Here is a 24,366-nt window from a genome sequence, read left to right as displayed (position 1 = left end):
GGATTATAGCTCAGGGATAGATCAATACATGTTTTGCATGCAGAAAGTCCCAGGACCAAGTCCAAGTATCTCTGGTTATAAGAATTTAACCTAGTAGATTTGGGAAATATTTCAAATTGAAATCTTGGTGAGTTGCTGCTGTATATATCTAATTAATCAATGGACTATCTGTAGAGACCTGTGTTCTGTTCACAGCTTTGAATTGTGCTAGAGAATTAAGGTTACTGTTCTAGCCCTGGAAGAAGGCAATTACAATATTCAGTTCTGCATTTCTTGGCTTTTGACATTTAACTTGTCTTAACTTTAAATCTGTAGTTAATTGTTTCATTTTTAAAAATCACCAAATCTGGATTTCATCTAACTTGGATCACAGAAAATACATGTTACCATGGAGACAGAAAAGAAATCATCCACGGATGAAGGACGCCCAAGGAAGAAAAAAGAAATTGTGCCTCCTGTAAAAATATTGTAAAAGCTAAGTGAGTCAGCCTGAAATGAAGCCTAAATCTTGGGTGGCTACTTTAGTTGGCTTACTGGTAGAGCCAACTAAACACCGTATATGAGCCATTCACCGATGATGAATTAGATACATAATGCTTGTTCAGAAGAAACAGCAGACTATGGTTCGCCTCAGACCAGGAAAGAATTACCATATGTGAGGGGAACACTTGAGCCCAAGGACTGGACACATAATGCAAAATCATGCAAAACTGGACAGGAAGGGGTTGGGCAGCCACCATATCCTAACCCCAGACCCAAACCCACAGCTTGGGTCCACATGGACCTGCACCATTTAAGCTAGCATTGGTCTATGTACACCCCCCCCACACACACACACACGTTGCAGAGACTTATGTCCAGGTAAGAGAACGATTGTTTCCTAACCCAGAGAGACTTTAGCAACTGCCTTCCCCCCCCCCCCCCCAAAGCAGCATTACACCGCTGCATTGGTGGACGGAAAAAGAATAGGATTGAGCTCTTAGTTGCAGGGACTTGAGCACAGTTACAGGAGGGAAGAGGACAAAGGCATTTTACCAAATATTTCATGAAAAAGGCAGGTTTGAAGCAGGCAGTTGGAGTAAGCAAGGAAGCACCCAACAAGTGTTGAGAGGAAATTCCAAGCAGAAGAAGCAGCAGAAAAGAATGAATGAGACAGTCTTTAGTCCACATCAGTATCCTGATTTGGGTTGTTCTTACTTGACTTTTCCCTACACTGGATTTACTTTCTCATTTTACTGGCTTATGCAGTGTCTTAGGAACCTGCTATTCCTTTGTTGGAAGTAAGAGATATTAGCCCACACTGACCTCATATTGTGTGTTTGTAAAAGGAGAGTGGGGAGAAAAAAGAGACTCATTTAAGAAATAAAGCTGACCTCTGACCCAGAATTTCCATTTTTGTATTGTTTGGGGTTTCTTTTTCAGGGGAGGCAGTCTAGGTTCTTCATTGTCTCATCGTGGCAGATAACGACAGTGCTGGCTTTGTTAAGCCTACATGGATGCATACTTGTCAAATCTCTTCATCTCATTCACAAGATGAATTCATGTTTTGAAATCAATTTTGAGAGTCATAGTAGCACTATTTTATTTATCCACTACATAAGTCACAGAAATATTTGTTTCATATTCATATACAATTTTTCTGGAAATTGAGGAGTGCGGACTCTGCCCCCACTGCATGTAGTTGTATGGTCATCATTATTAGTATCTTACTGAAAACTATTACTGGACTGTGCATGTAATCCACTTTAATTTGTTTTAAGTTCATCAAATTCAAGTCTGCCCTTGATTAAACTGGTTGATTTAACAAGCTATAGCATCAGTTGCACTGCTTTACACCATTATTGAACTTGCTCTGCAATACAAGGTTTTTTTCCCCCATTCTCTCAAGCATATAGCTGCCTTAGCATAAGCAGAAGACTAAACAATCCTTTGTCTATTACATATGTTTTAAAGAGGACAATGTAACGCAGAAATTCAGCTTCATGACATCCTAATCCCTGCAGTTTGCCAATACCAAATCCAAAGAAGAGTCCTGCACATTTTTATCAGGGAGAGGGTTAAGAAATGCAGCTTCTGCTACCAGAGGACTGCAGTGATGAGAGAGCTACAAAATATCTCCTTCCACCTGACTGTTAAAAGTATGGGAGCAAAACGTGTCTCCGTTTCTTGAGAAACAAGATGCTTGCTGTAAAATGCAGACACTCAAGTCAAAGAATATCTTGGTATAGAAAGATAATATGCTTTCTCTGGACATTCATCCTCCTGTTTAGGAGAGTGCCTACAGTAACGTGCTTGCACATTTCTTACAGGTTTATTAATCTCAGTAATGTTTCAAGGGAATTGAACCTTTTTTTTCTGTTTTTGCAGATTTTTGTTATTTCATTAAGGCTGACTATACTACTACATGCAAGAGACCCAAACCCAGATTTTGAACCTCAGAGCTAAAGGAACTGGATTTTTTCATATATGTGTTGTATTTAGAAAGAAGTTGTTTTATAATTTACCACTACTTGTTGTTTAATAGCATTTAACATATATTTCAGTACAGTTACACAAGTATGTTACAGAAACATGTTGCATTTGCTATGGGAAAATCTGGTGTTCAAGTCTCTAGATCGTTTTATGAGAGCTTTCTTTTGGGCTTCATCAAATTGATGGACATGGAGATCCTGGTCACGGTCAAATGGCCTCCTCTCCTGGGGCTTATTCTTCTCTTGGTTGGCTTTGCTCTTTAGTTTTTTGTGATGTATATCCATAAGAGATTCAGACCTCTGACATTCCTAGAAAAAGAAAGAATATGACAGCTCAAAGGTGAAATGTTCAAAAAAATTGCTCAGATCTCTAGCACAAATACTATAGATGCAGAAAGGCAACCAAGTCATTCTAAAGAAGCTTGGCAGGGAGGGGTTAGAACCAATGATCTTATTTTTGCTAATCAGAGCTAGTAGGGAGTTCAGTCTAAAAATTAAAGAGGAATCTTGCAGGGTAGATATTTTTCTCAGTTTCTTTGATGGAGCTTCTAGCTCCAAGTAAGTCCTTAGAAAAAGAAAAGAAGTAAAATAATAGCAATGCAACGGGTGCTTTACAGCTGACAGAAAAACCTTTGCCTAGCAAATGTCAATATGTTTTACAGCCTTTACTTATGCACAGAAGCTCACTCCCAGGGATGCATACACAAGATTGCAGTATTAGGAGAATATCTTCAGGAGTTGAAGTCTGTCATCAGGAACAGTTGGAAGTAAGGAATATAGAGTTTTCTTGTCTCCTTTTTAAGAAGTGACCTTTATTCAAAATTTTAATAGAGCTTTTTGCAGTATTCTGAGAACCCTCAATGAAGGACTATAGCTGCAAAAAGAAAATCGAATCAATCCTGAAAAAAAAAATTAAGCCCAGAGTATTGCCTTTTCTGAACCTTGTAGGGAGAGAGGTTTTTTTTTACTATAACTTGGGAAAACTGTGTCTGACAAACAAAGTCATGCGAGAACTCATGAGAACACATGTCTCAAAAAAGCTGTCAGTTATAAAAGTGCTACAGGACTCCCGTTTTAGAAAAAACCTGCCTGGCATTCTTCATCTTGTAAAAAGATGTCTTGAACAAGAAATTAAAATAAACACCTTGCTGGCCCAAACCTATACTCTGTATACATCTCTGCACCAGAAAAAGTAAATTCTTTAGTTTTCAATAAGAATCTATAACGATGTGTGCACGTGGTAAGACCAGGCTTAAAAATTAGAAGAGGGTTTCCCAAACTGCAGATTGAGACCCATTTGGTGGGTCACAACCCAATGTCTGGTGGGTCCTAGGTTGGGCCATCTGCCCTTGTGTCCAGCTGGCTCCAAACCGGAGCCCTCCCAACACAATTGGAGGCCACATTGGGCCTCCACAGGCCTTCAGAAGCAGCCAGAAAATCACTTCTGGTTTATTTCCAGGTTCATGACAGTGATTTCCAATTGCTTCCAAAAGTCTGTGGAGGCCTGCTGCTGGACAAGGAGGTAGGTAAATAGGTGTGTTGTGCAGGGGAGTTTAAGAACCCCTGTATTGGAAGTCACAGGTAGGACAGAGCTGTACCTTACCATGGTGTGGGAAACAAAGCAAGATATTTACATATCATTTACATATGATTTTCAGAGGTGGTGTGAGAAGGGAGTTATGTTCATCCCCCACAAAGTCAGCCCCTTTAGTGTTCCTGGACTTGTGCGGGATGGAATGAATAGAAGGAAGTTCTTCTCCCTCTCACACAACACCAGAACATCCACTAGAACTGAGTGGTGAGAGAACTAGAAAAGCAAAAGAAAATATTCCTTTACCCAGAGAGTAATTATTCTTTGGAACTCCTTGCCACAGAATGTCGTGATGACACCTGGCCTAGATGCCTTTAAAAGGGAATTGGACAGATATATGGAGAAAAAGTTCATCACAGGTTACAAGTCATGATGACTATAAGTAACCTCTGGGTTTTAGAAGTAGTCTACTGCTGAATGTCAGATGCAAGGGAGTGGCAACAGGATACATCTAATTGACAATGTGTTCCTGAGCATCTGGTGGGCCACTGTGAGACAGGAAGCTGGACTAGATGAACCCTTGGCTTGATGCAGCAAAGCTCTTCTTATATGACAGCTTCCCTGCTCATAAACGGGAGGGAGTTTACCCGTTTCGGCCCTCTGCTTTGAGCCATGGCTGACCTCATCATGATTCAGTGGTCTTTTAAAACCTGCTGCTCCCTGTGCTTGCTCTCTCCATCTTTCCCTGTCCCCCCAGTCCCCAAATACCCAGCTGTAGCATCTCTATCTCATTAGCAATGGAGATGCTCACTGGGATCTTCAGAAGCCACACTGTCAGGTCCTGCATGGCTTCTGTCCCTTCTTATGCTGCTGGGATTCGGCCTTAGAGCACTGGCCAAGAAACATGATTGGGGGTGGGCTACTCCAGTGCAGGGGCCAAATTGCCCCTCCAGATAAATGTCATGTGTTCATATCTAGATAAAGTCTGAGTTAACAGTAAACTTCCTGCAGTTTGATGGAACTGCTATTGATTTGGAAAAAGCATATACTACTGCTGCTGCGTTGTGATGGAATTGAATTTCACAGCTATGGGTGGGTGGTCGGTCATGCGAGTATGAGGGGACAGATTGATGGCTGGTTAGCATGTCAAGAGGCTTGGAGAGTAAGCCAAGTTGATATTTCCGAACCTTTAATTTAAGGGGAAACTCCTTAAATTCATTAGAACTCCTTTAATTTATCTCAGAATCTTTAATTTAAGGGGAAACTCCTTAAATTCTTTGGAACTCCTTAAATTTAAGGGAAAACCATTAAAAGAAAAAAAAAAACTTTTTATATATTTAAAAAAAATACTACAGACAAATTCAGCATTACAAATCCAAAAGAAGCCCACAGTAACACTCTCTTGGCCCCCCCTCCCCCCATTCCAGGGAAGTGCTCCAGGGCAAGGGGAGAGCGGGCAGAGGGCAGTCCCGGGGGCAGGCGGGTGGGGAGCGGTGCTGGGTCCTGGCAGTTATGCCGGATCTGAACCCCCACTCCTGAGCAGCGCTGAGTGGCTTCAAGTTGCTCTGCTTTCCTCGTACTTGCACCTCCTCTTGAAGTCCACATTTCCCCTCACCTTCTGCTATGCCACTTTGGAACCCTATTTTGTGCTGCACAGGCCTCCTGGCCTGCCTGTTCCAGCAAAAGATAGGATTGCACTGTACCTCAAATAAAGTACTTCTTCCATGCAATGAAAAGGCTTTATCAAACTACCAGGGTTGTGTTATACAGTTGCACAATGACACAAGTACAAGTCCATTCTGGGATTCAGGTCCAGTAATAAGAGTTCTGCCATGAAAGGAATTTAAATAAACATTGTATAAAGGACTGTGCTGATGGTCTGGTTGCTGACCATCATATAGTGGTAGGAAGCCAGACATGAACTCCATGTGTCATGCTTTCCATGCATTCTTGAGTTTCTCAAGGGAAGCCTGAGGCATGTCAATGCAACTTCCTGGCTGTCGTTGCTATATATGAGCCTGACCCCAAGAAAAGGGAGTAGATTTGTGCCTCTAGAGAGGTATTATGGCTCCCTTTCAAGCTATAAGTCCTCCATGAGGGATACCATCAACCTAGGCATCCCTCAGCACTGAAGCATGTTGCTAGAGGCACCAACAGACCAGTCTTCTACTCAGACATTTCCACTCCAAGCCCTTACAGCATTTAGCCAAAAGTTGTTTATTGAACAGCAGGAGATAATAGTTTAAAATTCTTGTTGCAAAGATAGAAAAAATTGATAGAGGACAAGATAGGCTTTTAAACTTAGAGACAAAGTAAAAGAAATCCAAAATCAAATCTTAGCGATTCCTGCACTAAGAGTCACATATGCGCATTGAAGATCCATGTACAACTGCTACACTGAAGGGGTGCAACAGTTTGAGTGATAGCCTTGCACTTGCTAGAACAAAGTGTGCCACCATTTAAACAAATTGTGCCTTTTTATGGAGTGTTAAGGGACTGGGTTTCCGCTTTTTGCATTGGCTAGTATTGAGGGAGGGGGAACCTAGCCTATCCCTGAGCCTTCCACTAGTCATGCTCAGTTCAGCTGATAGAGCCAATGAGCAGGTGCAACTAGTTCCCAGTGTAGTGTCTCTGATGTCTTCCTGGCCCTTTGTTCAGAAGGGTAAAAGCGTGAGCTAGTTTATTTCATTGCCACTTTTCTCGTTGGGCAATCTAAAGAAGTTATCCTTGGTTTTGTCACCAGGACAGGGGGCGTGAGAACTACAGAATTCACAACTGTGGTGCTGCAAATGCAGCCCAAACGAGGCCAGCTCTATCTGAAATATACAAAAAGTCTTTGCCAAAAGGATGAAAGGTCTTCCACTGAGTACAAGGAAGGAGAAAAATTCCCCCCAAATTTTAACTGCTTTGGAAAACCTTTTAAGGGCATAATCATGATTTCAAGACAATGGGTTTGGGTACCAAAAATCAATACTGATACAGAGAAAAGGGGGTGGGAATTAATGTGAGGCAATACATACATTATATGAGGACACCTGCTCAGCCAGTCTCTTGTCTCTCTCTGACAGCAGAATTTCTGTATCACCCTTACTGATCGACTTCTTTGCATCTTGCATTTCCTGATGAATAGGAAAAAAATGATTGCTTAACTTGCACAAAAAGAAATTTATATTTAAAATCAGAAGGGAGCAAGTCACAATATTGAATTGAATTAAGTGTGCACATCAGAGAACAGATAGTTCCATTTTTCATGGCAGAAGATAACTGGTCATACTCTATACAGCGATGTTGACAGCACAAGTGCAGATTGGTTAATCTTTACTTACAGGCATCAGCATTATTTTTGACTTATTCTATAAAAGCAGCTGTGTTACAGTCTGAGCCTATGACTAGAATATTCCACAATGACTACTGTGGCATTCATGCAAAGCAAGGTCTAAGACGCAAGACAAACTAACTTTATTCAAACTCGTCTTAAATGTTGTAAGTTTGAGAATTCAACCCAAACACCTTCCTACCCTAAAAGTTCTTGGCTTGGCTCCCCTTGACCTGAAGTTGCAATACTAACAGTCACTGATGCCTGCACCTGGGCAGCAAGGTCAGCGCTGCAAGCCCAGACCCCAGTCATATGCTCTGCTGTGCAAGATCAGACTCAACAGACAAAACTTTGATCTAAAGTTGCATGGGTGCCCCAGGATGGACAAGTAGCTCCCATGCTTACACTGAATGCAATATGGAACCATGAATGCCTTGTGACATGAGCTTTTGTAGGCAACAACTTATTCCATGAAACACGTTCTAAGTGATCCAGTGTAAGTTTCAATTTGCTTTCCAATCCTCCTTTGGCTCATTCAATTTGAGAACATAATGAATTAAGTTTTCACTGGGTCATCTTTGGACCTGTTTTTTCTCAAATGCCAACAATGGGTATCTAACTGATGATATATGTATGGGCATGTGTGAATGGATTAAGGCTCACTTTGGCTTTCTTTTCTCTGTCAGCTGGTGTGTCGGTCCAAATGGATCTATCTCCTGATTTGTCATCAGTTCTTCTTTTGAATGTTCGTGGGCCAAGTCCAAAACCTTTTAGTTCTGGTGGAAGTTCTGTCATCCAAGTTTCTCTTTTGATTGATTTGGATCCATCCTTTAAACATGAAATAAAATTAGAAAAATCCATCTTTTCTTGATATGCTAGAACCAACATTTGCAGGAAAATACAAATGAGCTTAATAAAAATGCACTCAAAAAACTAGCAAGGCATTTAAAAATAAACTCAAACAATGATTTAAACTTACATCATCTTCACCAAGAAGTTTCGCTTTCATCCTCCGAGATCGATGTTCAATCTCTGCACTTATGCTGGATTCAACTGGACCCTTGGAAGGTATTGGGCCAATTATGATTTCCTCCTCTTCACTACTATCCGTAGCCTCTCTCACAACACGAGATCAAAAAACATATGCCATCAACCTAATCAGCAAACATGCTAGTTGAGATAATATTACTTAGCATTTAAATTGCACTTGAGAATATTCAAAGCACTTCACATAATCCTTCTGATAATGCAGTGCAAGTTAGGTCAGTACTATATTATCCTCACAGCAAAAGCGGGGGGCGGCGGCGAGGAAGAGCTTTAGGGCCCAGTTCCATCCTAATTTCCAGCGCCAATGCAGCCTCAGTGCAGCCCAGAGATAAGCGAATAAACATTCCCTCACCTTGAGGAGGCCTCTGTGACTGTTTCCCCACAGCAAAATGCAGCACATGCCCCACTGGCAGAGCTACATCAGTGCTGGAAATTTGGATAGGATATGGCCCTTAGTGGTTTTCCACAGACCCCCTCATGAGTTAGCAGCAGAGAGAAGATTACCAATTCATAGTTCAATCTTATAGCACCATAAAATGCATGTTTACTCAGAAGTTCCGTTCTCTCTGGTAACTGTTATAGGATTGCAACCTTAGCTGATCCCCACATACACCTAGTATTGTATAGTCATTTTTCTTTCCAATATTTTATAAATACAGTACATCAGTGTTTCTCAAACTGTGGGTCGGGACCAACTAGGTGGGTCGCGAGCCAATTTCAGGTAGGTCCCATTCATCTCAATATATTATTTTTAATATATTAGGCTGGTATGTGACTGCATTTGGGGAAATGTTGCAGATCTGTACTTTTAACAGGCTACAATGTCTATGCTTTTAACAATTAGTCACTCCTGGGTAAGCGTGAGTAGGATAGCAGCCTTGATATCACTTCTGGTGGCTCCTGAAAGGTTCTCATTCTAAAAAGTGGGTCCCAACACTAAAAGTGTGAGAACCACTGCAATACATGATTGTCTTCTCAAGCTGTAACATGTACCTGCGCTGTAAAACATAAAATGGATGTGTGTATATGCTGAAGTCAAACAGACGATGGTTGGCAATTCTTGTGGTATAATGAACCACAGTTACCAAAGTCTGTCTGTGCAAAAAGGGAAAAACATGATTCTTTAGGTGTAAACACTGGAGTGTTGAAGAGAATGCTAATAGAATGAAATAGGTAAGGAAGCAGTTTGCAAAACAAAGGGATGCTTGGAAGTTTTCACTGTCACAGGTGATAATATGCTTATTACACTAAACACAGAATGTGGAATTTACACCAATGAGTAGATAGATGCTAATGATTCAAATACTTTCTAAACTGAAATTCCACAAAAGAAAATAATTTATGTAGCAGAGAAGTGAAATCACCAGAAGAAGTCAGATAGCATTGACATTCATTTTTTTTTATCAGAACAGAATGCATTCAAGGAATCCAGTACTGAATGTATCTATTCAAATACTGATCAGTTTTTAAATCAGTTCTGTATTTAAAATTGAATGTTACTTTTTTATTTAGCAAAGTAAAACTATTTTCTATACAACAACTGGAACTTTTCACATCTTTTATTCAGATCTTAAATATTTCTATTGAACATAAAAGCAGATAGAAAAAGTCAGTGTAAAGGTAGAAAATGGTTGTTCCAAGGTACTATCAGATGCCACTTCCTAAGATCTATAAACTCAAACTGTTCCAGTTACAAAATAAGACATATACAGGCAAGCCCCCTTATCTGCGAGGGTTCCATTCTGGACCCCTCCTCCACAGATGCTTGAAACTGTGGATACGGGCCCAATTTTCTGAACAGAAGGCCAATTTATACACCAAACTATGTGTCATTAATATGCATGAGTATCTCGGCCAGTACCATAATGCCGCAGAAGCCATGTTATCTGGGACTTGGTTAATTAATCTTTGCCTGGCGCTTCAGGTATGTGGAGATGCCAGTCAACCAAGTCTGCTGGTTAACAAAGTCACCTGCCTGCCCTCCTCTTCCCTTCCTCATTTCCCTGACAAAGCTCCCTCCACAGTGCCTCTCCGCGCTCCTTCTTTTCTGCATGGGATCCTCGAGGAATGGAGACACTCTGCTTCCTGACACACAAGGGCCTCCTTGCAAGGGAGGAAGTGGAACATCTCTGTTCCTAGAGGGCCCTTGTGAAGGAAGAAACAAGGACAGAGGAGCAACATTTTATTTATATTTTATAGTTTTTTAATGTATATTCTATGTATTTTAATCGCTGTTAACCGCCTTGGGTGCCCTCCAGGGAGAAAGGCAGGTTACAAACCAATTAAATAAAAGAAAATGGAGGAATTTTTGTAAGTAAGAAAGGAGTAGAGGAAGCCCCGATGGTGAACACTTTGTTAATTGGCACATTTGGATACAAGCATCCCCCATTCCTTATATGCCAAATAAAATTGTTTTTATGGTATACTGGTACAACAGTGCACCATTGCTCCAAATAAATTTCAATTTACTTTCCTTTTGTAAAATTTTTATTTTAGGTTTCTGGATGCCAAGCAAGGACCTACTTCAGAGCACAGAAAGGAAGCAAACATACAAAAGACAGAGGAAAGCACTCTGTGGCTGCCCATAGACATAGCAGAAGCCTGAAATTTCAGAGAATAGCTTCCTATCCTCAACTGGGCACTGAACACATTTTGTAGTGACCCCACTTATTCCTAAAAGTATTTTGTTCTACTACAGTGTTTCTCAACCAGTGGTATGGGTATAACCAGTGTTACTTGAGGTGGTGACTGGTGGTACTCATGGGATCCCTGGATCCCTGCCACCTGGCAGCAAACAGCTGAAGGAGGCTCGGCAGGCAGAGCTCCAAAGCATGTTTTTCTACACTCAAAAAAGCCTTCCTGTCCACCCTGAGCTTCTTACTGGTGTCTGTCATGTTACATCTGGCCTCCCAACCCAGAAGTAACTGTAATCACCAGTTACTTCTGGAGGTACTTAGAATAGATGGACCATGTGAAGTGGTACAGTGGAGGAAAACGTTGAAAAACACCGTTCTACTTCAATCATTTTCTTTCTTAAAAGGCTGCTATGAAGCCTGAATGCAATTGAAATTAACCCAATACCTTGCTTGCTAATTTGTTTCCTGTATATTTTAAAATATGCCATATGATTCCTGACAGTGTACCAAGAATAAGCAATTGTGTAATAAGCAATTGTGGCATCTGAAAGTTTGCAAGATGTCTACAGTCAGGTGCTCCAACAAAAGCTATATTTTTAGCAGTGATTTTGTGTCTCAAGTCTTGTATAAACAACTGATGTGATGATTAATAATGCAGCAATCACCAGCCAGAGCTCTTCAAATCAGACTGGAATCTTGGGAGCTGCTCTACAATTACTACACACTCAGACTACTGCAGGAAGAGCCTTAGCTTGAGGCTTCAGTATGTTTTCTCTGATCCAAATATGCTCCACAAATAAGAAATGACTCCCTGACTTTTCACATTAGTTTGCTTTTTTTTTTTTTAATACACACCTGGATTGTGAATTGAGATGACACAGAAGGTACTGTGTTTTCTTCAGCATCTTCTGACTGTTTCTTAAAGCCAGGTGGTAAAGCAGGGCCTATAATAGGCCTCAAGGAGAAAGAAATACATTATATTCTAGTTAGAAAAAAATCAACTTGAAAACAAGCAGCAACAGTTTGATGTTGTAAGTTGCAAATACATTTGCCTAACACTCCCAGAAGCAATTTTTTCTTGAATGCTTATAAATTAACAAGTTGGAGTTCAGTTGTAGTGGTGACGGCTCATACCCCCACACCTGCAAATAGTTATAATCCATCAAAGCTCCATGCCTCAGTTCTGCCTACCTATGCATACCTTTTCAACCCACCTGCCTATCCAGGCTCCCAATTTTTCCCACTTGTGTCATCGGTCATTCTCTCTCTCTTTTACCAGATAGATCCCACAAACCACACCCTACATAAGAATCAGCTGTCAACCTGTTTTCAAGATTTTTGTAGATACGGATTGGGCTTTACCAGCTCAGACTGAAATGTGGATACTGTCCTGGCATCTTTGGACCTCATTCTGAGATGACCTGCCACAGCATTAACCGGATGCATATGTCTGCCACATTGAAGACAGGCTCTGAGCAGGTGTTTGTTTTGAGGGAAGCTACCATTCCTCTAAAATAGCCTCAGACATATTATCTATAAAAGATCAAGGAAAATAATGGGTCAGCTGGAATCCACAAAGTGATCTTGGAGGTAACGTAATGGGTCACCAACCTGTCAATATTGGAGAAAACGTGACACAAGAGGGTAATGAAGTCAATGACCAAGAAGAAAATTATGTGATCTTGTATGTTATCCGTCTCCCTGCACTGAGGCAGATCAAACATTACCTACAAAATATCCAGAATTTCCTCTCATGGAAGCATCTTGTACAACCTTACTGGGATTTTTAAAATCTGATGATTTGGGTTTATAAAATAATTCCTTCACAGAATACATTTCTGTTATGAGAAATCAGATCATTTTGTTTTGTTTAGAGACTTGTACGTCCACTTTATCTACAAGTCAGTTTCATTCCCACTAAAATGCCCTCCTCCATAATTACACAGATTTCTCTGTATAAAATGGAGTTATGTGCACTAACAAGAGAGAATCTTCCTGCACTGGCTGAACAGAAACTCTAGAGAGAAATCGTTTTGTGGTTATACACTCATTTAAAAACGTATAACCAAATCCATTCCATCAACTTAGGGCAAGTAAAACAAAAGTTCCTTAATATTTTTGATAGTTCCATTTTTCTTGTTCCCAAATTTATTATTATTAAAAAGCTGTGAGGGGGACCTGAGGTGGAATTAACCCATTTATACCCAGCCCACAGGTGTACATATTTGATCCCTGTTGCATATATGCAATGTTGGGCAGAAATGCCTCAATAAGGTATCACCAAGGTAGTATTTTAGCATCTCTATTCAGAGTTTTTTTTAAAAAACTATTCAGTCTCTTAGATTTATATTCCTTATAACAACCCCTTTCATATATATATAATTGCTATTTTGCATTCAAAGAATATTAATATTCCCAGTCTTCCCAATAAGAATTAACAACTCAAGGTTTCTAAAAGATATTCATTTCCAGAGCAGGAATAAGAAAAAAATAACCCACAGTCCTGAAGTCACTTTTTCTATTGACCTGGCAAACACACATGGGGTTGCTATTGTTCCAGAATAAGAAGCCTGGCTCTCTGTAACAGCAGCTATTCTGGATAAAATAAAAAGCATCTGCTGCTTTATAAAGCATCACTTCCCTCTAGCTGCTGAAAGAGAAACACAGTTTTTTCATCCTTTTACCACCATAGTCTGTTTGCAAAATATAAACAATTTCTAAATACAAGTTCTTTTTCTTTCCATGGTTCGTCAAATACAATTGTACAATTCTCTACCAGATGGGGACCACAATCTGGTAATAAAATATGAGGAGTTATCTGTAGACTGAGTAGACAAGAGTAACTCTAGAACCTATCACCAACAGCTATTAACACACTGTTCTTTTCTTTACACCCAGGAGGGTAGGGAACACTGGGTGCCACAACTATGAGATAGCTCTTACAAGTCAATGCTGTGATGGAACAATCTATGAGTTGATTTCAAATATCTTTTATTTAGCATGGCTGTTTAATTTATTGAATGCTTTTAATATGTATATTTGGGTTGAATATTCAAAATTGTGTAGTGGTTCTGGAATTGGATTTACACAGAGTCAACACTCTGCATTCATCAGATGCTGTGCTTCACACTCCATTACTGTTAAGAGAGTCATCATCTGGTGGTTAGAGAGCAGTACAGATTATTCTCAGTACCTCAGCTGTGTACTCCCTCCCCTAAGAAGCCCAGCTTGCCTCAACAACTGCCTGTTTTTAAACATCTCATGGGTTTTTGGTCTTTTCCAGAGTGTGTTGGAGTGATTTGCTTTACTCTTCTAGTTGTTTTCATTAGGTCATGTTGTGTTGTGTTTTTGGTTCTGATTGTCTGAATTGTTTTAAAATGTTTTTAGATATGGGGGTTGGTTGCAAGCTACCTACCCTGATGGGATCAAAAGGTAGCACAATTTAAAAAAATAGGATTGTTCACTGTTACTTTATTGTTTGGCAAATACTTTACAATCTTGTAGCTGACTGGCAATAGTGGAAAACCCTTGGGAGGCAAGAGTTGTCGGCTGAGACATGGCAGATAAGGGAGATAAAATGGAAACAAAGAAGAAATAGTAAGGCCAGGAATTTGAAAGAAAGAGAGTCTTTATGAAAAAGAATAAAGGGCAAAATTATAAAATTAAAATTATATAATTAATGTAACAATAATGGTTATAATTAGTCTCTAAACAGTATAATAGTTTGTATCTTAGCAGTTTTCATCCAAGACTCATGTTGCCAAGAGATACCAATAAAAAATTGGAGATTTGTAGATGTTACCACTTGTTTTTTAAATTAAGTACAAATTGTTTCATTTTAAAAATCCTTGACAAAAGTATAGACAACCTCTCACAATATTCACCTACTGCAAAAAAGACAGAAAGTGAACAATTTTTTAAAAATAGCAACATACTGGTTGACTTGAGGATCTTTGAGGCTGCATACTCAGAGCTGCAGTTAATAAATAATAATAATAATAATCCTGAGTGGCTGCAACAGATATAAGAGGTAACGTGTACCAGCAGGAATCAATGAAGTACCCTACTTGAAATAAGTACATTGGTAAGATAGGCAACAACAGAGTGGATGGCTGTGACTTCATTTACACAACGCATATCTTCTATGGTGAATCAACTGTGATCGGACTGCTCAAAATACACTCAAAGAGACCAGAACCCCTCACAGCAGCACTTTTACCAGGCAGAAAGGACATGGACCAATCACTTCAGTAATAGGCTACTGCAAGATAGGCATTGGGGAGAGCAACATGAATTGCCAATAATGGAATGAGGAATACCCTCTTGGAAGAAGAATTTTGCACCTTCAGTAAGCTTGTCCAGATCCTGCTTAACCCATTTGATCCCTGTTGCGCATATGCAAAGTTGGGCAGAAATTATTTAAATTTAGAGGAAATAGCAAAGTATCTAACCCTGAAGCTAAATAGGACTTGAGAATGTGAAATTAGCATTCTTCCTACTGAGTATAAATCCAGGTTTACTAAGTATTTTAGAGAGAGAAATGGCTGAGTTGAACACTTGAATTACTTGAGTGGGGAAATGTAGGACAGATTTGGTATACAGAGCTTATTCATTTATTTAGCAAACGTAATACAATAGTACTCATTTTATAAATTCCAGCATGGTGTGTATTGTTTTTAGAGTACCAGTACTAGAAGATATCAGCCTTCTCTTTCCCAGGATGAAAAGGACACTCTCTTCTTTGTGAACATATACTTATGATGATATTGCTTTGGGAAAATACAAATGTCGGAATCTAAAGAGTACTTGTACATGAGGACAGAATAATCTCAGATTTCACAGAATGAGATGTGCAAGTATTTGAACAATTGTACCTTATTGAAGAGGAATTAGTATTTAACCAGGCCTTTTTATTCTTAGGAGAGTAATGCTGTCTGAGTTAGGTTGCCAAAGAAACAGGGCAGGTGAAATTAACCTTAATATAATTTGTATAAGCAGCTTCTTCTTAGTTTTGGGTCATTTACTACAGCAGATGCTGACTTTCCTACATACAGTAGATGCAATTCTGAATTAAAGTTGAGAAAATCATACACAGAAGAAATTAATAAAAAATGATTGAGTCCATAGCTGAAGGTGGGATATCCCTACAAAGCTTTATACTGAAGATTTCCTATACAAAATATCACACACCAAGCTCAGGCCTTCATTTCTCCTGAATGGAACAGAATTTTGCTGTAAGACTAGTAAATATACACCAAGTTTGCCACTCAACCTGTAAACAAGATGACCACAGAAAAAAGATTATGTAGCACTGGCCAATTTCTGATGGACTATCGAGTGCATTGCAAGCTGCCTGCTGCTCTGGCAGGGAGACTGCAGTGGTGTGACCCTCCAAGGAGCGACAAGTGATGCGGCAGCATGCAAAAACCGCAAACTACAAAAAGCCTGTCTGCCCGCCCGCCCATCCAGACCCTCTTACTGCTTTATAGAGGCTGGAGAAGCAAGTGGCCAGTGATGTCATCATGTGATATATTTCATGTCACTGTCACTCACTTCAGGTTCCAAGAGTGTTGCAGCCCCAGAAACTATGGGAACCGCTGGTCTAGAGCCTGCTGGCTCTGGAGACTTTGCAAAAGAATGCTGCACTGGGGGACCTTGGTCTGATACAGCAAGAGTGCGTACTCAGAATCACTTAGCACAGATCAGTTATACCCTAGCTGTTGAGAGCTTAATATACTGTGTACTATTGTTTTTTAGTCAAAAATGTATTGATAGACTATGAGGGCTCTAACAAAAAAAAAAGTACTCCACACAAAACCAAAGTCAGTCCCACCCTGTTGCAGTTTCTGTGAATCTGTGGCAATATCAAGCTATGAAAAGGAGCTTCTGCTGAGATAAAAGTTAATGTAACAATGTTTAATCAAATGCATGTCTAAGTCACCAACTACACACATGCTCCAGAGAGCTACTGAGGCTAAGGGGCATAGGATGGCTGCTCCCAACTCTAAATGACTTGCGGTTTACTTTCTCTGAAAGCGCTTGGGTACTTTCTTGCTTTCTGAAGGAAGAATGGCTGAAGAACATAGAAGGATTGTCCAACTAAGAAATTCTTCAGGAACACTTGAGGGATGCTCTCCCGATATCCAAACAACGTCACTCCTCCTTACTAGGACAGACCAGAAGGCTCTCATTTAGCCAATCCACTTTGGCAGCCCACAACACCACTCAATTTTCTTGTAAAAAACACAGAGTTCCTTTGTTTATTCCTTTGAGCTGGAAGCTTTGTCAGTACTTTGGATTGATGTCACTGTCTTCAAAAGAGAAGTCTGAGGTTTAGCTCCTTGAGTGGGATAGACCTGATAGCTTCAAATGATTCTCTGGTAAAAGACTGAAGTCTTAGAGAAGGAACCTTCATGAAAGCGACTAGTCCCAAGCATGGCTGCCCCCTTGATAAACTTCTGTATATATGGATGACATACAGCAGTTTCATCATACTGTTCAGAACACTTGTTGCCACTTGATACACAAGACTATTCTGTCTCAGACCTGACTGAATCCCAACCAAAGCAAGGGTAAGGGCTCCAAATGGTTAGTGAACGTTGTCTGCCCTTAAGCTTGCATTACCTGCAGAACACACTGCACTGACCCCCAGATGCAACTATGGATGATCATTACCCCAGGTGGGACTCAAAGCAGGCTGCAGCAGCATCTTTATCAGCCTCATGCATCAAGCTGCAGCTCTGGCCTGGTGGACAAGCTACTGCCCAAACCAGCCACATGTGAAAATGAACGTGAACACTCGTGCTGCAAATTGTCCTCCCATGCAATTAGAAAAACTAACTGGAAAGGGAGGAGAGGAGCCAGGATTTGCATGTCATGCGAGCCCACACATCCATTATTGCCTGAGGCCACATTGGGCAGAAAAGTATCATCCAAACCAGCCTACTGTTACCAACAGGAAAACAACCTGTTGCACATTATTCTACACTGCATGTCACCCATCTTGAAGCAAACTGCATTAATTGAACCCTTGTATCTCAAGTAGAGATGTGAAGGTCCAGAAAAAAAACTGGAAAATTTCAGAAAAAACCTTTTTTTAGTTTTGTTTTTTCCAAAAAACTGGAAAAATTGGAAAAAAAAAGTGATTATGGAATGTTTTACTTTAACATAATAACAAAATATATTTTAACATAATAAAAAATTATTTTAAATAATAAAATATTTTAATACAAGGTGTTTGAATATTTTCCAAATCATTCCTAAAAAATATGTATGGTATCAGATTATTCTAATTTCTGTGCACTGAGGACAAGCAAGTCCCAGGTTACAAACTGAACTCTCCAATGCAAGGACAAGATGCATTTCTTCCTTTAGGAGGTGCTGCTATTGTCACAAGAAAAGAAAAAAGTTTCAGTGTTGTTTTTGCATGTGGGTGGGTGTGTTTGGTTCTGTTCTGTCCTCTTCACTAGGTTCACTTTCTGTATCAGTTCCAACAGAAAGAAACATTGTGTAAGTATAAAACCCATCTGATTACAACTAAAAACATTTTCCTACAAGCTTGATCTCAACAAAGAGAAGGAGCTTTGGGCCTGGATCAATTCCTGTCTCTTCTTTTTCATATATTCATGCAACTCTTCTGCTTCAGTCATCATTAGCAAATAAGTATCTTTCATAAGCACCTTTAATACTGATATTTTTGTGATGATGCTGTTTTTGCCTCCCCACAAGCTAGGACCAATATGCTGGAGTCTAACAGCAATTTTCTGAGCAATATAACATGTACCGTATTTTTCGCTCCATAAGACGCACTTTTTCCCCCCAAAAAAGTGGGGGGAAAAGTGTGTGCGTCTTATGGAGCGAATACTGCACCAAAAAAAAAAACCCAAAACACCCCACCCCTGGCCCCGCCCCCTGCCCGCTCTGCTCTGCTCACCTTCCCAGTAAAGTGTGGGTGGGATGGCAGTCTTGCTGAGCAAGCCCTCCTGTCTACTCAGAAGTAAGTCTCAGAGTCACTGGGGCTCACTCCCAGGAAAGCGTGGGTGGGGTGGCAGTCTTGCTGAGCAAGCCCCTAGAGCAGGGGTGCTCATTATGTCGATTGAGAGCTACCAGTCGATCTCCAGGTGAAATGAGTCAGTCGCAGGCTTCTCTCCTGTCCACGCATCCCTAGGAGTGAGCCCCTGGCAGGCTTGTGAGCCCAGGGGGGAGCCTAGGGAGTGAGTCCAGGGTGCCCAGGGAGTGAGCACCTGACGGTTCTGTGTGCAAGGGGTTTTGCACTGGTCTTGCTGTGATGTCTATACAGAGATCTTCCTTCCCCACACCTTTCCCCTGTTTTTGCACTGGTCTGTATAGAGATCTGCTTCCCCCCCCCCCTTGTATTGGAATCCAGGAAGATCTGGTGGAGGTAGATGTGGTGTCAGCAGTGGCCCCTTTAAGGGTAAGGCCTGGGCATCCAGCAGAGTGTGCTGCACAGCTGCAGCCACTGGAAGGCAATAGGGCCCTCAGGGATATAAGGAGTACCAGAGGCAGAAAGGGTTTGTGGATTTTGAAGGAGTGCAGGTTGGAGAGGAGACTGACTGGGTTTATTGAATTTGGAATCTGACTGTGGATTGTGACTGGACTTACCTGGAACCTGACCTTGGACTGTAATTTGGCTTATTGGTTCTGGACTCTGATTTGGCAACTCTGATTGATGGGACTGATTTACTTGGCATCTGTGGACTGGAACTGGACTCACTTTTGCTTGCTGCACTGGTGAGTTGCACAAGGGGGACTGATCAGCCTTAAGCGGGCATGAGGCCCAGTGGTCTGGAATTTGGCAGAACATCATTGTAGCAGAAAGATAATGTGATCCCCTATTTGTGTGCACCTGCTTTTGTGAGCTTCATAAATTCTGACTCTAGTGATTATGAGTTCTTGGGGTTTCCAGAAAACTAGAGTGCTCAAACCTTTAAGTCTCTCCATTTGTTAATGACAGTGATAATGGTTCTTAATGCCACTGTTGACTGCTGTTCACTTTACATGGTTCAAATGTTATTCTGTTATAGTTTATTAAATATTTTATTACACTATTTGGTTCAGAATATTTTTTCCTTGTTTTCCTCCTCTAAAAACTAGGTGCGTCTTGTGGTCAGGTGCGTCTTATGGAGCGAAAAATACGGTAAGTGGGAACCATGCCTGTCTTCTCACAATGAAAGGATGAAAACCCTCATAATTCTTAGCAGATTGAGGGCCCAATCCAACTTTTTAGCACTGGTGCAGCTGCAATGCAGCCCCGAGGTAAGGGAACAAATGTTCCCATACCTTGAGGAGAACTTTGTGACTGCCTCCCCACCACAGCATGCAGCATAAGCACTGAGTCACACTCATGTCAGGTTCTGCTAGTATATGGGGCCCTCTATTATAGAACAGAGGTGGGAAAACCCCAGCCCCTGGGCCACCTGCAGCCCTCAGGGACTCCCAATTTGACCCATAGGGAACCCCCGGTCTCCAATGAGACTCTGGCCTATTGGAGATTGTTGGAGCCTGTTCCAGCCCACTACTTCTGGTCATGACAGCCAGACATGAGCTTCAGGTCGAATTAGAGCAAGGCCTTTTATAGATTTTGAGTTTAATGAGACCAAAGTTGAGGCTGGTAGCACTTCCTTCAATGCTGCTGCATGTGGTTCTACATGCGTGTATTATAGTTCTCATGTGCATTATAAATAAGCTCAGTAAAATTCATTAAATCTCATCTCTAATATATTCATTCATGTAAATTTATATAAATGTATTCAAATTTGAAATGTAAATTAATCCTTTTTTTCCTGGTCCCTGACACAGTATCAGAGAAATAATGTGGCCTTGCTGTCAAAATATTTGCCCACTCCTGGTATAGACTAACTCTTCCAACTGTCAAGAAGATCTTTTTTCTAGGAAAAGAAAATCCAAGCTGGTTACGTGCACAACATTATGGTTTATTTCTGCCTGGGGCTAAGTCTCCACTGTTAGAAGAGCAGGGTTTGATTCGGTATGAAAAAACTGGGTGTATTTAAAAAGTTACATGAGTCTGCACCTAGTCTGCTAGAACTCAGGTGATGCTGTTGGCCAGCTCCCTCCGATTTCTCTTCTTTCAGAGTAGATGGGCTCCCTAGTCCTTGGGGACTCCTGCCATACAACAGCATGGCAATAGGAACAGTGCTTCCCTGCTGCATAGTTAGGAACACTAGCTTGCTTTTATAAAGGAGACTGAGAAGCTGCTGGATTGGGTGAGCCTGTAGAGCTACCTCCCCCTTGATGTGACACACAATGCAATCCTGTGATACCCACAGATCCACCACAGAACTTTGGGAGAAGGAAGCAACCACCAAATGTTTGTGAGGAGTCATGGTGAGAGTTGCATGTTGGCACCTTGCAAAGGGGATACGTGGCTCACTCTTAATCCAGGCATTCGCGGTCCAGTACTGCAGATTTGGAACAGTTAAAATTCAGAAGTGAACTGGCACTTCCAGAACTTGATATTCTTGCATTAATAGATCTTCAGGCGGGAAGTGACTTCCTTTTTTACTTGTGTATAGGTATACAATAAATTCGGAGAGGTAGCTTGTAATTCTAGTTACTAAGGAAGCCATTGTCACAACTTTGGTCAGTTTTTAGATACTGCAACACTTTGCAACCCTCCTCCTGTTCAATGTATTTAAAAACAACTGAATGTTTATGATAGCACTCTCAGTCTAAAAATTTATTCAAACAGTTCTAAACAAGATGCACCCAACAACACCTCCATTTGAATTACCTGTCAGGAGATTCATCTTGTTTTTTAAAGCCAGGAGGAAGAGCAGGTCCAAAGAATCCATCATCATCATCATCATCTTCCTGATATCTTATTCGCTTTCTACAAATACCAAGGATGGAGATGAATAGTTACCAAGGATAACAATTACATACATTTGAAAGAAAAACCTGAAATTGTATCTTATGCTCTGTGTGTGTCCTATCTCCATGACAGCAATACTCAAAGCTCTTTGTTCACAGCAATTAAAAATATGACAACACAAGCAGGATACCTCTGTGAAAGACCTTATATAGGACCAAAGAGTATCAAAACCTAATTTATAAGCACTGGCAAAAAAAATTGGTTGGCCTTGATAGCCAGTCAGAAGTTGAGCTCGGCACCAAACCTGCCCCTCTCCTGTGGGAAAGGGAGAGATCTTGCCTGTAGCATCTCACTGTGTTTTAGATGCACTCTGAAGTCCAGTATGATTATGGGGCAAGTTCTTATTCTCCCCAGCTTCGAGAGGGGAGAAAAGGGCTTAACTCTATTACAAAAAGTCTGTGCCTTTTGGTTACTGACCATTTCAAAAATAGTGTATCAGCAACCAAAGCACCAAGCAAAAGGATCCCAAAGCCTGTGCTGCACCCACAGGCAGTGGCATCACTAGAGTTCACATCACCTGGCGGGGGAGGTCAATACATCACCCCTATGATGGAACTCCTCCCATGCAGCGGGAGTGCAACAACCCAGGTGGTGGGCATAGGGGGGCACTGCCCCACTCCTGCTTGCTTTTTGGTTGGAACTTTTGATAGAATAGAGATATCTCAACACAATTTGTTGCATTGCATTCTGCATGAAATTATAAATTGATTGATATAAAACATGAAAATATTAAGATTTTAAAATTTTTGGCCAATAGTAGTGTCATACCCCGCCCATACATATCACCCGGTGCAACCTGCACACCCCAGCAATGCCACTGCCTACAGGTGCGCAAGAAGCAAAGGTCCACAGCACAGGGACAGAGCACACGTTACATACAGAAGGCCCTAAATTAAACTGCTGGTGTCTCCGAAAGCAGTACTGAAGAATACAAACTCTGCTGCTGCCCGTTTAAGAAGACAGTCGGGCAGAACAATGTTTTGATTAACTGCAAGGCAGATTCATATGTCCATGTCAATCCACTAACCTGGATGTTGGACTTGAATCTTGGTCATCTTCAGAATCTGAATCCATTTCTTTGGGTGCATGCAGAGAGGTGCGTTCTTGGTCACAAGCACATTTTTCTGAGTTACTTTTGTAGTCAGGAGGCAACGCTGGCCCTGTAGCCCCAAATAAAGACTTGCATCACCGGAACTTCACGTGCACAATTTTCTCATTTCTGTTTAGCCAATTAGCATAGTAAATGAAGCATAACAGTTTATTAGGGTCAACAGAACGATCAGAAGATATCGAGCAAGCTGGGCACAAACAGAGGAATGAGCTTTGCTGAGGGAGAAAAAGCAAGGCTTCTACAAGGACAAGTCTTGCTTCACGAAGCTTTTAGAATTCTTTGAAAAGTCAACAGGAATATGGATGTGAAACCTGTTGAAATTATACATATAGACTTTCAAAAGGTGTTTGACACAGTCCTCAGCAGGGGCTCCTGAGTAAACTCCATAGTCAGGGAATTAGAGGGCAGGTCCTCTCCTGAATTAGGAGCTGGTTGAGGTCCAGGAAGCAGAGTGGATGTCAATGGGCAATTTTTACAGTGGAGAGTGGTTGGCAGCGGAGTGCCCCAAGAAGCAGGCTTGGGATCAGCACTTCTCCGTTTGTTCATGAATGACTTGAAATTGGGGATTGGTAGCAAGGTTTGCGGTAAAAATAACCCACTCACCCATCTCGCCTCAGGAGTAAAAGAGGTGCTACAAGTCAGGATCCTAAGAAGAGCGTGGCTGGATCAGGCCCAGCAGCCCATCTAGTACAGCCTCCTGCATCAGAGTGGCCCACCTGATGCCTGGGGGGGCACACAAGACCACAAAACACCTGCCTCCTGGTGCCTCCCTCTAAGACCAGGAGCCTGCACACCCGTCGTGACCTGGAACCTCTGATGGACTTTCCTCCACCACTCTCTCCAGCCCCCTTTCAGAGGCATCCAGGCCAAGTGCTGTCACCACGTCCTGTGGCAGGGGGTTCCGCAGACTAAACACACGACTAACTACAGACTTGGCATTTAACCAACTGTGTTGCGGCTCAAATATGAACCACACGATACGGCGTCCTGCGTTCGTTGGCAGGGCAGTGACCTCACCACGTCATGTGGCAGGGAGTTCCACAGGCCAACTACATCATCATCATCATCATCACCACCACCCCCTCACCCTGGCAGGCGTCGCCGTCGGGGTCCGCTTCGGGGGCGGAGCGAGCGAAGTGCGGGGGCAACGCAGGCCCGATCAAGTCCCTTGTTGACGCCATGGCACGCAAGGCGTGCGCGTGAAAGCGCAGTGCTACCCCCTCAGCCCGAGCGTTCCACGGCTCGCTTCCCTGCTACGGGCACGGCTTCGTCGGCCCGCGCAGAAGTGCTTCCGGCGCCACTGTAATGCGTCACCGAAGGGGAGGGCGGGACTTGCGCTTCC

General features: G+C 41.6%; 2 protein-coding genes across 2 annotated transcripts in view; one reads left to right on the top strand and one right to left on the bottom strand.

Annotated features, from left to right (window-relative positions):
* Positions 1-24,366, top strand: part of TPT1 (tumor protein, translationally-controlled 1) — a 302,395-nt gene that overhangs the window by 127,167 nt on the left and 150,862 nt on the right. The window lies entirely within an intron of this gene.
* GPALPP1 (GPALPP motifs containing 1) lies at positions 1,557-24,294 on the bottom strand. The gene is made up of 8 exons (XM_066622296.1): positions 24,112-24,294; positions 22,941-23,073; positions 21,773-21,871; positions 11,857-11,956; positions 8,298-8,432; positions 7,982-8,146; positions 7,023-7,121; positions 1,557-2,780 (listed from the first exon to the last, which is right to left on the bottom strand). Exons 1-8 carry the CDS (start codon positions 24,203-24,205, stop codon positions 2,562-2,564), a joined length of 1,044 nt encoding a protein of 347 aa, XP_066478393.1. The 5' UTR covers positions 24,206-24,294; the 3' UTR covers positions 1,557-2,561.

Source organism: Tiliqua scincoides, chromosome 3 (genome assembly GCF_035046505.1).
Source record: "Tiliqua scincoides isolate rTilSci1 chromosome 3, rTilSci1.hap2, whole genome shotgun sequence".
NCBI classification, from domain to species: Eukaryota; Metazoa; Chordata; class Lepidosauria; order Squamata; family Scincidae; genus Tiliqua; species Tiliqua scincoides.
Note: the sequence above shows the minus strand (reverse complement) of the source record. Positions and strands in the feature narration are given on the sequence as shown.

Coding starts and splice junctions, on each gene's coding strand:
- GPALPP1 (XM_066622296.1), bottom strand. CDS start 24,205: ATGGCGTCAACAAGGGACTTGATCGGGCCTGCGTTGCCCCCGCACTTC. Junction 23,074..24,111: donor CGACGGCGACGCCTGCCAGG/GTGAGGGGGTGG, acceptor TTGGGGCTACAG/GGCCAGCGTTGCCTCCTGAC. Junction 8,433..11,856: donor CATCTCAATTCACAATCCAG/GTGTGTATTAAA, acceptor GTTGTGAGAGAG/GCTACGGATAGTAGTGAAGA.